The sequence below is a fragment of the Triticum urartu genome, chromosome 7 (genome assembly GCF_003073215.2).
Source record: "Triticum urartu cultivar G1812 chromosome 7, Tu2.1, whole genome shotgun sequence".
Lineage (NCBI taxonomy): Eukaryota > Viridiplantae > Streptophyta > Magnoliopsida > Poales > Poaceae > Triticum > Triticum urartu.
Window position 1 is genome coordinate 623,708,664 of NC_053028.1, and position 13,223 is coordinate 623,721,886.

Consider the following 13,223-nt stretch of genomic DNA (forward strand, 5'->3'; position numbering starts at 1 on the left):
TCCTAGCCCTATAGGCCATATGGGTGGACATCTCTATTCCATATTTCTTCTTCAGTGTCTGCATTATTGTGGTGACTGGTGTGCCAATATCAACTCTCATCATTGCCTCACACTGGTGTGCAACCCATTTTGCAGTGACCTTGGTGTTCTCTTCTACTGCTGGGCATGTGTGCACAAAATTTGCCTTCCTTATGCAAAAAGTAGTCTCATTTGCAACAACAGAAGCTGCAATAAAGAAAGGGCATTTTGCATTTGTGCACACAACTATGATGCTATCATTGCAGTTTCTGTGGAACTCATAATTCCTATTCTGAGTTATGTGCAATGTCTGAATTGCTCTCCTAAACTAATACACGTTGAGGAAATAAAGTTTTCTGCAAAACTGCTCCTCTGGGTTCTCTCTCTCCTCACTGTACCAAATCCTTGGCAAAGGTCTCACTAATCTGCTCTTCCTTCCATTGGGCAGAACAAATTGTACTTCCTCAGCTCCATCATCATATTCCTGCTTCAAAACACCAAGATCTGGCTCCTCATCTGATGATGGTGCCCAAACATCCTCAAATCTCTGTTCCAAGCTAGAATGTGACCTCTCTGTTGGCCCTTTTCTAGCTTTCTTCTTCTTTGTAGGCACCTCTTGCTGCTCCACCTGCTCATCTTGCTCCACCTGCTCCTCTTGGTGCACCTGCTCCTCTTGCTCCACCTCCACATGCATGTTGCCCTTCCTCATCTTCCTCATACACTTCATCTACATCAGTGTCTCCATCAAAATGAATGAGTGGATCCTCTTTTTGCTTCCTCATCTCATTAAGCCTCTGAAGATAGTCCTCATCTGCATCCATATCTGAATCATCTTCAGTTAGAAGAATTGGTAGCTTCTGCTTAACCTTATTTACATGCTCAGCTGCAATCTTATGTTTCCTAAATTTGGCAATCTTTGTTATCCTCTTCAACTCCATTAATGTCGCCAGTTCATCCTGATCTGCTGCATTGGATTGGTCCATGGCAGCATTTGTATCCAGATCATGGTTTGTGCTCTGTTGTGTAGTGTAGAACTGCAATGGCTCTGGCTGACTCTGTATTATACTTTTTGGTGGTGATCTTAAGAGAACACCAGAAGGATTTACTACATACACAGGGTTCTCTCCTATATGGCTCAAAGGAACATGCTCCTCAACCAGATAGCCTGAGTTCAAATCTGCAGGTCTTGGATCAGTGCCCCTAACGACTGTCAAGTTCACTACATGCTGATCATTGTTAGCAATATGGTCAAGCATTTCATCCACCTTATCATCATCACAAATTTCATCCATTACTGTAATCCCCCACACCAGGATCCCTCATAAAATACATGAAATCATTAAGCCCATATCCCTCTGTCTCTATTAGGGCAACCAAATTATAATATGTTATGTCTGAAATGCAAACTGATCTCTCCAAGTTGTCTCTGTCATGGAAGTGCATTCTAACTTCCCAAACATCATCGTTCAAACTACACACAAATAATTAAAATAGCTTAATTAACAAAGCACTAAAACAGAGCACCAATGTACTGTAAAAAATGCATAATTCCTAAAACAGAGCACTAAAACAGAGTAATCAACATTATAATTGCTACAATACAGTACAGTACACTCTGAAAACAACAAACACCTTCTCAAAACCACTGTCAAGTTCTAAAAACCAGTCAACTTCACTGTCAAACCAATGCAAACTGATCTCTCCAAGTATAGTACCCTGCTAACTACTCTGCTGACTACATCATCAACTAGCTACTCTGTTAACTACTCTGTCAACTAGCTACTCTGTTAACTACAAATCAACCACAACTAAATCACAATTAAGAGAGCACCAATTAACAGTGCCAAAAAACCTAACCCTAACCCTAGAATCGATCTACAGGAAGAGGGAAGAGGGAAGAGGGAAGAGGGAAGAGGGAAGAGGGAAGAGGGAAGAGGGAAGAGGAAACTCACTAGACGCCGCCGAATGACGAGGCAATCCGGTGACTCTCCGACGGATTCTCCTTCACTGCCCTGGCCCAAGATCTTGCCGCCGCATATTCGAGACAGTGCTGAGGGCTCTGGCTGGGGCTGCTCGTATCCGACGGCCAGCTAGGGTTTGAGCTCCCACATATATCTCCCACAGGTGGACCATCGTCTCCAACGCCGGCAGACCCGCCGCAGTCGCCGCCTGCGCCGCCAGCCGTCGCCATGACTGAGAGGAGAGAGTGCGGGGGAGGAAAAGAGAGTGAGAGGAGCGGACCGGGCGGGGTACGGCTCGAAGACTAAGCGGCCCGGCTCGAACCGGTGCGCCAGCGGCGTGTAACGCCGTCTAACGGCGTTGCCGTGTGAACAGTGCTGCCACGTCGACGGATGCGGGCCCCCCTTGTCATAAACGCACTTAAAACGGTCCAAACAAGCAACTAGTTTTTTTTGCAAAAAATTATGAAAAAAATTAGTGCTTTTTGACACAATTTCGTATATGTGTGGTTCCTGCAAACCTAGTCTGAAGTGTCGATGTTTTTTGCAATTCACTCTACATGTGGAACCAGGACAGTTAGCTCAGTTTGTCATTGCATTACTTTTCTTCTTAATGTTTTTTCTTCCTTGTCTATATAATCAGGTCATTTGTAGGGGTTATGGAAGGGCACATTTTCCCAAAGGAAGGCAGACCATCACACTTAGGCTCCCAGGAGAGTAGAAGAAGTGGCATGCCATTTTCCACATCAGACGAGACAGCGGTGGGTGCGTCCTCTATGGGGGGTGGGTAGACTTTGTCCGCGAAAACCATTTGCGCGAGCAGGACGTCTGCCTGCTCCAACCAATGGACAAGGGTGAGGGGAGAAGGTTCACGGTGATGGTCCATTTGCTTCCCAAGGCAAGAAGCACCAGCAGGTCCAAGGGTGGAGGTGTTGCTCTTTGCTCGAACAACGGTGGAAGTAGCAGGAAAGCCACATCAACATCCTGTGTTAAGGCGAGACCAGTTGATGGTATGTTGGCTTACCGACCTTAAACTCAATTTGTGCGTGAGTTCTGTGCGTCTGCTTAAATTTGTAGGCTCTAGAAGAAAGTGATTTCAGTTTTTCAACTTGGCATTTGTATGTTCTCAAGTTAAATCTTATCTGCAGGACAGTCGGATGACTCTAACAGATCTGGATACGTGGTACTAGGCGACGGTACCTGCTTGACCCTCCCACAAGAGAAGATAGTTGCTGAAAGGGTGAAGGTGATCCAATCTGAAGCGCCCATTTACGTGGCAATCATTGATAAGAGCAGTTATAAAATCTCGCTCAATTTCCTGGAAAATCCATCCTTGAATCCATGTTCTGGTGACTGCCATTGATTCATCTGTTGCACCTGGAAAACAAAAATAGGACCTGGGCGCCATGGGAGATGCTCCTGGTGGTGGTCATCTTCCAGACGGGACGCAGACGCTGGTGCTCCGTCAGACTGGGTGGAGCAAGGCATGGCGTGCCGAGATGCTCGACAGGCGGATGCTACCCGGGGGAGGGTGGCATGAGTTCACGACCGACAACCGCCTGCAGGCCGGAGATCTCTGCCTGCTGGAACCGGTGAAGGGCGAGGTGCTTGCCATGTCTGTCCACATCATCCGCCGTGAGCAGTACTGTTAACTTAGCATGCGGCTTCCGTGTGAGGGGCACTCAAGGGCGCTGGTGATGATATATACATTGCTCTTTTCTGATGCTATTTTGGTTATGGTTTGTTCTGTGATCATTCATGGGTGTGTCTGGTCTGATCTCCCATTGATGCATGCAGTGATATGCACCAGTACATTTCTTAGTTTGTTCATTGTCATCGATCTTTTGCTTCCAAGAAAGAAAAAAACTTGAGTCCTGGCTTGTCTTTTTGCTGCATTTCTCAGGTTTGCCGAATGCATGGATGCTTTTGTTACTTCAGCCTTGATGAATGTAATGTGTTATAGTTGTGCCGTTTAGAAATGATTTTTCTCTACAAAAGTACTTAGTTTCTGCCCAAGATCCTTCGAAAAGGGCACAGAGGGCCATGGTTATTTTAGAGTGGTTCACACGGAATGAACACCCTGAATTTTAGAGAAACTAGGAAGATAGAGAAAGGTTCGTCAGTGCGTAATTTTGCCAATTTCACATTAGGGGAGTGAGGGACGGTGCCCGAAAGGATTCCGGCGGCGACAGTGGTGGCTTTACTCGGGTGCAAGACACCGAACGGATAAAAGCCTACTCTTTACAATCGTGTCACCACGTCAAAACGCCTTCATCAAGCGCTCATAGATCACCCTTTATTCGTGTGCGTGCAAGCCATGATCGAAACCATCAAAGCAAAGAAGTCACCCTCAATCCTTCTGAAGATTGACACTCCATAGCAAAGGCGTGTGTGTCTCCTCGGAATTGCTTCTCCAATCACTCACCTGGAGAGGATTTGGAACAAGATTGACTAACTGCTTGCAACCTCTTCCACCAGAATCTGCATTGACGGGGACTTACCTTATGAGATTCGGCATCGCTACTCTTGTTTGTTGTTATGGACACCGTTGCTGCTCTGTTTGACACGACACTGCCTGCCGGCGAGAGGTGGTGAAGGACATTGGAAGATTGCAGGCAACTTTGGGAGCTTCCATTTACGCAGATGATGTTGCAAGTGAGATGCGCGCATGCAGCTGAGCGCCTCCTTGAGATCTTTGAAGCAGCAACAGGGCTCAAGACCAACTGGTAGAACATTATAGTGTTTGTTTGGGCTGTCTGATGATCCAGGTGCTGCTGCCATCTTCCAGGCCTCTACTCTACCCAGATGATCATCTCATCACCGTCCTTCCGGGGCTCTCATCGAGCCGCTGGATGCTGCCCTGCTGAACTGCTGTTCAAGCATTGCAATGGACGACGCCTGACTCTTCGTGATGCAATTACTGACAACAAATGGATGCCATTACTATGGATGCTATGGAAGGAAAGAAACGTCAGGATCTTCAATAACCTGAGAAGCGCTTCTGTCCTGTGCTCCTAGACTGCATGCAGCACTGGGCTCAATTTGTTCCCAAACCTACTCATGTATTGTTGTACTCCATCAATAATCGCGTAGAGCCCACCCACTCGCTGTTATAGTACTATATGACTTCATTGATGAGCAGCTAAGATTTTGCGCACAAGAGCGCATCAAACAGCTCAGAAAAATCGATCTACACATAAGAAAATCTTAATTGCCCAATCACCTATACTCAAATAGTTCAAAATGGCCATCCACCCATATAGAAGGGCATCTGAACCTATTGCATAATCTTGCATGGCACAGCAGAGCCGATGAACCGCTAGCGGTTGCTCCTACTTTCAACCAAAAAGCATGCATGAGATAATATATATTACATAAAAAGTATTAAACCCTCAGGTATAAGAAAAGCGAACTGGTCAATAGCCCAGTACGGTATCAACTCTTTCTACTCCAGTACAAGTTGCATTTCCCAATCCTTGATTGGCATACAAGTCTGCAAGATAAATAGAAACCAAGGGAGCTCATTGCAAGATGGTCAATCGGCCAACCATCTCCCCTCCTCGCCATCGCATTGTCATATTACATATCACAAGATGGGAGGCGCCTCCGAAGTGAAGATTAATCGACGCAGGCGTCTCCAGTTGAGGTCGAAGCCCTCAAATGTTCTCGCTGGATACAGATCGTCCAAATGCTGATATGGTGTAAGCTTACACCAACAAAAATGCGTAACGATCCGCTCACAGTTGCGCATCAGCATCCATGCTGGATTTGTCGGTGTCGCTACCGGTAGGTGTATGAACCGATTTTTTACTGGATTTGCGAGCTCGCTGGGGAGGCCTGCTTGTTCCAGGGCTTTTGGGTTCGCCCTTGCGCTTTCCAATGAGCCCCAAGGCAAGTGCTTCCAGAGCTTTTGCTGTGGGAGGCCTGTTTCTGGTTCCATGCCTCCGGGAATCCGCCTGCGGAGCCAAATCAGCTTGTGAACTAGCAGGTTGCACCATAGCCATGGGTCGTTCTGCTACCTCTGGATCACGGACCTGATCGCTGCTGGAAATGGTGGGAGCTTCCTCAGCCATCATGTAATCATCATCGTCTGATAAAGTGACACATACAATTGCACCTGTCATGCTATCAAGTGGTGTCTCCTGTTTAACCTGACCAACCGAACTACTAGCTTGAGCCCCTTTCGCAAATTTTGTCTCGCCGATGGTGATCTTTGAATGAACTTCAGGCAGAGCATCGACCTTGCGCTCAAATGATTTGTCCTCATATAAGTTCTTCACTTTCATCTTCTCACTTGACCTGTCATTGGTAAGAGTGTTTGATGCACCTCTTATCTGCTCGCGTGGCTTCTCTGTGGAACATCTTGCAACCGTTTTGATCTGAGAATTACCAGAAACATCACCGACAATTGATTTTGATGAGGTTGGCAGTGGCTTGATTTTCTCTTTGATCTGAGAATTACCAGAAACATTACCAACAGTTGGTTTTGATGAGGTTGGCAGTGGCTTGATTTTCTCTTTGATCTGAGAATTACCAGAAACATCACCAACAGTTGGTTTTGATGATGTTGACAGTGGCTTGATTTTCTCTTTGATCTGAGAATTACCAGAAACATCACCGACAGTTGGTTTTGATGACGTCGACAGTGGCTTGGTTTTCTCTTTGATCTGAGAATTACCAGAAACATCACCGACAGTTGGTTTTGATGACGTTGACAGTGGCTTGGTTCTCTCTTTGATCTGAGAATTACCAGAAACATCACCGACAGTTGGTTTTGATGACGTTGACAGTGGCTTGATTTTCTCTTTGATCTGAGAATTACCAGAAACATCACCGACAGTTGGTTTTGACGAGGTTGACAGTGGCTTGATTTTCTCTTTTGCTGAACCAACTCCCTTGGAGAAAGGAAAGCTGCGCCGGCTGGTCTGGTCATTGTTACAGCTAGATAATTTTCTGCGCTTTGACACTGGTGATAAATACTTGCGCCTTTCAGTTTTTGTTTTGGGCTCAAATAAGCATGTCAAATCAATTTTGTTACCACTGCCATTAGAAGAATGACCATTGACTGGAAAATCTGAGCATGATGCAGTCACCATGTTTTGCAACGAATCAACTTGGGTTTCTTTCTTTACATTGTGCACTGAAAAGATTTCAGTGTCGTTAACATCAGTTGTAACTGGTCCACGATATTCATGGTCATCTGACAATCGACCATCTGCATCTGACTCCTCCGATGAACTGACAGTCACAACCTTGCGTGATTGGCGTGAAGGGACAGAACGAACTTTTGCATCAGCAGGTAGTCTCCTCATCTCCCTGACTCTGAAGGGCTCTTGTCCTTGTACCAAGGTAGTATCAATAATTGTGAACCTTGGAAGCTCCTGATTACCATCCAAAGGATCATCTTGGTTATTTTTCATGTCTGTGTCATAGCCATTTTCCTCAAAAGTAACATCATTACCGAATCCACCAACCTCTAGGTCAAGAAGGATGGGATCCGCTGCCACTCGTTTAAGGACATCACTCACAGAATCAAAATAATGAGTACCTTTAGTGAGTTTACTTCTTGAGAATTTCTTTATACCTGGCACAAGAAACACAAGGGAATTCTTCGTTGTGCTGACATCTTTTGGCTGCTCTGAATGCCACCCTCTTGCAAGCAAACGGGGCCAGACAGCTTCCCAGAAAAGATCATTTGATCTTGTCTTGCTTCTTCTGAAATCGCCTGTTAAGAACTTAATTATCTCTTCCGAAGCAAGGGATGAACAGTCTTTGCCTGTAGGTATGTCAGGATGATTTGAAGGAACTTGGTTTGGCTTAGATGGGTCCAGAACAAATCCAGTCAAATCACGTTTCTCTTTACCAATTCCAACAGCCTCCACAAGAGCTTCTGTTCCAACAGTGGATTTCAGAGCAAAGACAAAATCTTCTAAAGATGTTTGTCCATCGTTGAAAGATTTGAAAATCTGCAACATGTGAAAGTAATACAGTTCATATGACAAATAAGATCCTTTTCAAAGGTTGACTATACTAAGAAAAAATCCATCCATGAATTATTGAATTATATGTCAAAATATTTTATGCCATGGAATTTGGTGGTTCTCCCATGAAATTAAGCTAGGAAAAAAATGCAAGTTACAGAAAGGAAAATATTTGTCTTTGGATCATCACAAAATTTGACTCATGTTTATCCAAGGAACAATAGCTTAAACAATCCAAGCACTTTTCAGAAAAAACTAGAAAAGAACCCAGAAAATCATGATAGCCAAATGCAGTGCACCTAAAATGGTTTTGATTTTCACGTTTAAGGTTCATATTCATAACAGGAAACCTATATAAATGCACCATAGTTAGAACTACTTATAAACAAGAGCAGGAGAGCACTACATGCAGAATAAAAAGATCAACAGTGTTATTCTGAACAGCAAAATTGATTGCTTTAGTGAAACATAACAATGTGTAAGGTGCCATATAACATGAAAGATTATTGTGTCTAATAAATCTGAATATGAAAGTTCAAACCAGAGAGCATAATTTAAAAAAACCAGATCACAGAGTCAGTTGAACTGGGCACAAACAGAACGGTTGAGTTCAATGGATTGGTTTCCCTCGAAGACTTGCATGCATAAAAAATGAACATGTGTGCAGCACCAGCAAGAACTCTTCTATATAAACAAAGAGAAGCAAGAAAAATGCAGCTAGCGCAAATGACACACTCTAATGTTCAAGAAGTAGCTGGTCTGACCAATCCAATTAGCATTCAGGTACTTGTACACACTGAGGGAGCAACAAGCATTGCTTAGATCCCTACACAGCAATGGGGGCTCATCGACGGCTGTTGTCACCGACAACTTCGGCGACAGCGATGTGGAGATGGCAGCAGAGCAAATTGTGCACCAGCCGTGAAGGGTTTGGCCCCGATACCATGTAGATGAAATTACGGGGGAATAATCATGTGTGTTCCCAGGGATACACTTTTTTATTAACTTGCAAATAGACCCTTACTAGAAATATACGAACATGTTGGGTTGACAATACAAACAACATAGTATTAAGTTGAATATAGTGCTATTGTTGAATCTGAGTGGCTAGTGTTGACAACCAAATCAGTGAATAGAACACGGTGGCTGGTCAACAACCAGTTCCTTTTAAATAACTGAGGTTCCCTGCCCTGGGATCACTAAAAACAGAGACTAGTATTGGCCAAGTTTCGGCAATGAATGCAGATAGGCATAGCAATAGCAAAAAACTCCAAAATCATGAGCATTTCAATTTAAGGTATGTCAAACCGCATGCAATAAAGGCACTCGTTTGGTTCACTATGTTAAAAGATGTTAAGCCCTACACTATAGTATTCAACGATACACATAATTTGGACTTACTCATTCCTTTCAACCATTCATTATAAGTTACAAAGAAAAACTGAAGAGATTTTTTTCCACAGAAACACAGTTTTTCTAGGGAGCCACAGAAACACAGCTAATTCTAGTAATATACACAAAATAGTGTTGAAAGTGACGGTCAGACTAACAGAACCTCAGCCGATCATGTGGATAATTTCATGCTGAGTCATTCCATAAGTATTAGTTAACCAGCTACAACAACCAAAGGCAGACAAGATCATTTTTTGTTGTTACATAGGCTAAGTTGCAACATACCTCCACCAACGAATCATGAGCTTCATCGAGTATTACAGATTTAAGACGAGAAATAATCTCCTGCTGCCGCCAACTTGTAAAAATGCGTTCACCGAGAATGCATCTCCTAGTTCGTGCTTTTCTGCAATCCGACCATCTTCTATACGCGTCTCTTTTGTAGAACTTTCCATAGTAGTAGGAAAGCACATCCCCAATAGTCTTGTTACCAAGGAACCTGCTCAACAGACTTAGATTTTTGCCGAAAATGTAAAGCCCGAGCAGAAAACATTCTGCCTCAATACCACTCCAAAGGGAAGCGGATGCACACGGCAGCGGAGTAAATTGATCAATTTCCCCTTGCTGCGTCATTGGCTTATTAGTAAAATTGTGGCCTTCTTGAGTAGAACATGAGGCCAAGTTCTCGGCATGTGCTTGATTACTGCCAGATTCTACATGATCTACAGGCACCATGGGCTGTGGATCCTGATATGTTGAATCATGGTCACTCGTATCATTGCTGGTTGGATAAACTGAGTTTACAGGATGATCCTCATCCTGGCTGATGGCTCTTGCTTTGGTTTCTGAAGAATGATGCCTTCCTAATTCTTCCTCCTTACGGACTTCACTTGGTTCCCATGTAACTGGTATAGCTAACCCAATCGTAACAGGGTAATCAAAACCAGGTAGCACGCTTCCAAGCGTGCTGGTCATGAGCTGCTGACGCTCATCCTCTGTGGACAGATTCGGGATTTCTGCCTGGTGGTCACTCCCAATGCACGGACATACAGGTGCGTCATCATATATCACATCTGAAGCAAGGGAAACTTCCAGAGACGGTTGGTGTTCACCACTGTCTTCGAGTTCAACTGAATCCATCTACCAAAATCAGAACAAAAAGTAATTAGTTTAGATCACATATTTAAATTTGTATAAAGAAGATGCATATCACCGACATTAGTAACTAAATTGACATTTTTTGGAAGAACCATAAGGGTGCGCCGCTAACATAGCTCTTTGAGGACTTCAGCGAGAGAAAACAGATATTAGAAACAGTTGAACACATACAAAATTTCAGGCCTAAGTACCATCCGTTAAAATCCTTACATATACTACCAGTAATCTTAGGATGCAACACCTCTGTACCTTCTGATACAGACTGCGCGCAACAAGAAAGTAGCAAACACTTCTAGGTAGAAACTTAACGCATGTTCTAACATCGAGCAACTTTAGTAGAATCGTAACGCATGCCAAAGCTCCACATTAACCCCGGAAGCAACCCACGCTCATGCGAAACATCCCTCTCACACAAGACTGAAGGCCAAATTTGGGGGGGGGGGGGGGGGGGGGGTGTGCAAACTTTGGCCGAAAATAAACATTTGCAAAAGGCTTGTTGTTCATGTCACAGTTTCCAGCCATGCCAGCAACGATACTAACAAAGATAAAACGCAACCTCGACGAGGGCAACGAGGGCTAGCTTCCAAGCTTCGGAAAGGGCCACGACAGGGTGGCGAAACAATGCTGACCAAACAATTACCACTAACCACCCCACCAACAACGAGAGTAACGCGCGCTACGACGGGACGAACAAGCAAGGGTCGGGGCGCAGCGCAGACCTTGCGGTTGCCGGATGACGCGGCGGAGGAAGGCCGGACGGAGGGGGACGGCGGCGGCGGGGGAGAGCAGGAGGAGGAGGCGACCCCGCGAGGGATCTGTCGCGGGCGGTTGCGCTCGCGCGGAGGACGCGACGTGGGGGCCGGCGCGCGGGAGAGGACGTGCGGGCGCGTCGCCGGCGCCGGCCGTCGCTGCTCGCTGGCTGGCGCGGAGGAGGGAGGATATACGTGCGGTGGAGCGGGGCCGAGCGCCGGCGCTGGTGGTGGTGGTGGTGGTGGTCGCTGCTGCTGCAGAGACGAGACGAGAAGGGGATCGCCAGCCAAATCGACTACCGAGGAGTCAGTCCGTCGCGCGTGGCCGCCAAGGCCCGCTCACTCCGTTCGGTGCGGCCCACTAGCCCAGGCCAGATCGCACGGGCCTCCTTCTTCTGCCTAAAGATAACTACTCCCCTAAAAAAACTTAAAGATAACTACTTCTCAAAAAACAAACCTAAAGATAAGTGATCTAAAACATCTGGTACTAATTTACAGAGAGAGTACTAGTAGTTATCTTCTATTGTCGGGCCCACAACTGAAAATCGGTGAGGGGTGGGAGACTTTTGGAGCCTGTCCCAAGAGGGATGCGCCTTGCAATGTGTGCTCGTGTAAGAGTCGTTTTGAATTCTATAAGAGTTATAGTACAATCCAGGCAAATAGAGAAAATCTCTGAAAAACAAAAACTTGCCATCCTTGTAACACAGAACTAAACATGGCAATTTTTGGGATGTTGGCAACAACAAAAATTTCGTTCACATATGTTGATCATAGTATGGGCAAAAATACTAACCAAAGAGCGGAACTGCCGGGCATCCACCTCCCGCATCCTTGCCCGCTCCACCTCCCAACTTCACATGTCCTCCGCCGCACAAGGTCGATTCCCTGCAAGAGACAACATTGATGCCCCCATTGAAGGAGCAAGGTCAAGCGTTGGCAGAAAAAAGGGTAAAACATCATCCGGGCATGTAATATAATGTGTTCACGACAACAAGATATGTCGACTCCCAACAAATCCCCAAGTCCATGTCGTACCGATCTTTCTGTTCCATTAAGAAAAAGCAAAATCGTGTGTATTGGCATCGGAAATCAACATGCATCGTGCCCCCCACACCCCACTGGCCCCTCTTTTCCTTCAGCAAAGCAAAAACATGTGTGCGGTGGCTAGAGAAAAGGCTTGCCCCGCTACTAAATTCAGGTCATCGTCTAGTCTCCCTCTGGTGAAATCGAACGAACGCCCCAGAGAACCTCTCAATTGCGCTAGAATGTAACAGATGGAGTAGTAAGGCAACCAAAAAGGGCCATCGCTTGAACCAAAATCCGTGCTCGTCCTCGCATCGCCGAACCCCCAAAAAATTTCGAGCCGGAAATCCGTTGCGAATAGGTGAGGAGGAACGATGAACATACCTTGCCCGAAGGAGCGCATGGCCGATTTCAGGGGGCGTCAGTGTATTCTCTAGATCTCACGAAGGGGCGTTGGCGGAGCGAGCAAATGTGGTTGGCTGCAATGGTGGGGATATAGAGATGGGGTGCGGTGCTGGAGCGAACGATGAGTCACCACGCCACGCTGAGTGGTGCCACGCTGGCAATGCACGGAGATTCAGATGAGGTGTCATACTGAAGCGAATGATCAGCATCGTGTCACGCCAGAAATCAGTTTCTTACCTTTTTCGTCTTGCCAACTAGTATATATATATATATTATATTATATAAATACCCAGACGAGCATATCCAACTAATCTCGTTCAATCTAACGACTGATTGCCTCAATGGCAAGCGCTAAACATGTTTATCGCGCAATAAATATTATACCAAATATCAATATCAGGGATAATCACATAATTATCATGCAGCTAATATTTTATCGAATACAGTTAATATTCTACCAATATCTTTAAAACATATATTCTACTCCTGTCCGGTGAAAAGTGTACATATAAAATTTTTAGGACAAATTATGAAGTTGA

General features: G+C 45.3%; 1 protein-coding gene across 2 annotated transcripts; it reads right to left on the reverse strand.

Annotated features, from left to right (window-relative positions):
- Positions 1 to 5,167: 5,167 nt before the first annotated feature.
- LOC125525733 lies at positions 5,168 to 12,739 on the reverse strand. 2 transcript variants are annotated; one of them, XM_048690737.1, is made up of 4 exons: positions 12,664 to 12,739; positions 12,050 to 12,141; positions 9,635 to 10,489; positions 5,168 to 7,942 (listed from the first exon to the last, which is right to left on the reverse strand). In XM_048690737.1, exons 2-4 carry the CDS (start codon positions 12,083 to 12,085, stop codon positions 5,714 to 5,716), a joined length of 3,120 nt encoding a protein of 1,039 aa, XP_048546694.1. In that variant the 5' UTR covers positions 12,086 to 12,141; positions 12,664 to 12,739; the 3' UTR covers positions 5,168 to 5,713. The 2 variants fall into 2 exon arrangements, with proteins under 2 accessions (XP_048546694.1, XP_048546695.1); XM_048690738.1 differs by lacking the exons at positions 12,050 to 12,141; positions 12,664 to 12,739 and adding an exon at positions 11,227 to 11,564.
- Positions 12,740 to 13,223: the final 484 nt, after the last annotated feature.

Bases quoted from the DNA above. Each gene is read 5' to 3' on its own strand.
- LOC125525733 (XM_048690737.1), bottom strand. From the start codon at position 12,085: ATGCGGGAGGTGGATGCCCGGCAGTTCCGCTCTTTG. The intron at 10,490-12,049 runs GTTAGTATTTTT...TGATTTTGGTAG, and splicing joins CCCGGCAGTTCCGCTCTTTG to ATGGATTCAGTTGAACTCGA. The intron at 7,943-9,634 runs GTATGTTGCAAC...CACATGTTGCAG, and splicing joins CTCATGATTCGTTGGTGGAG to ATTTTCAAATCTTTCAACGA.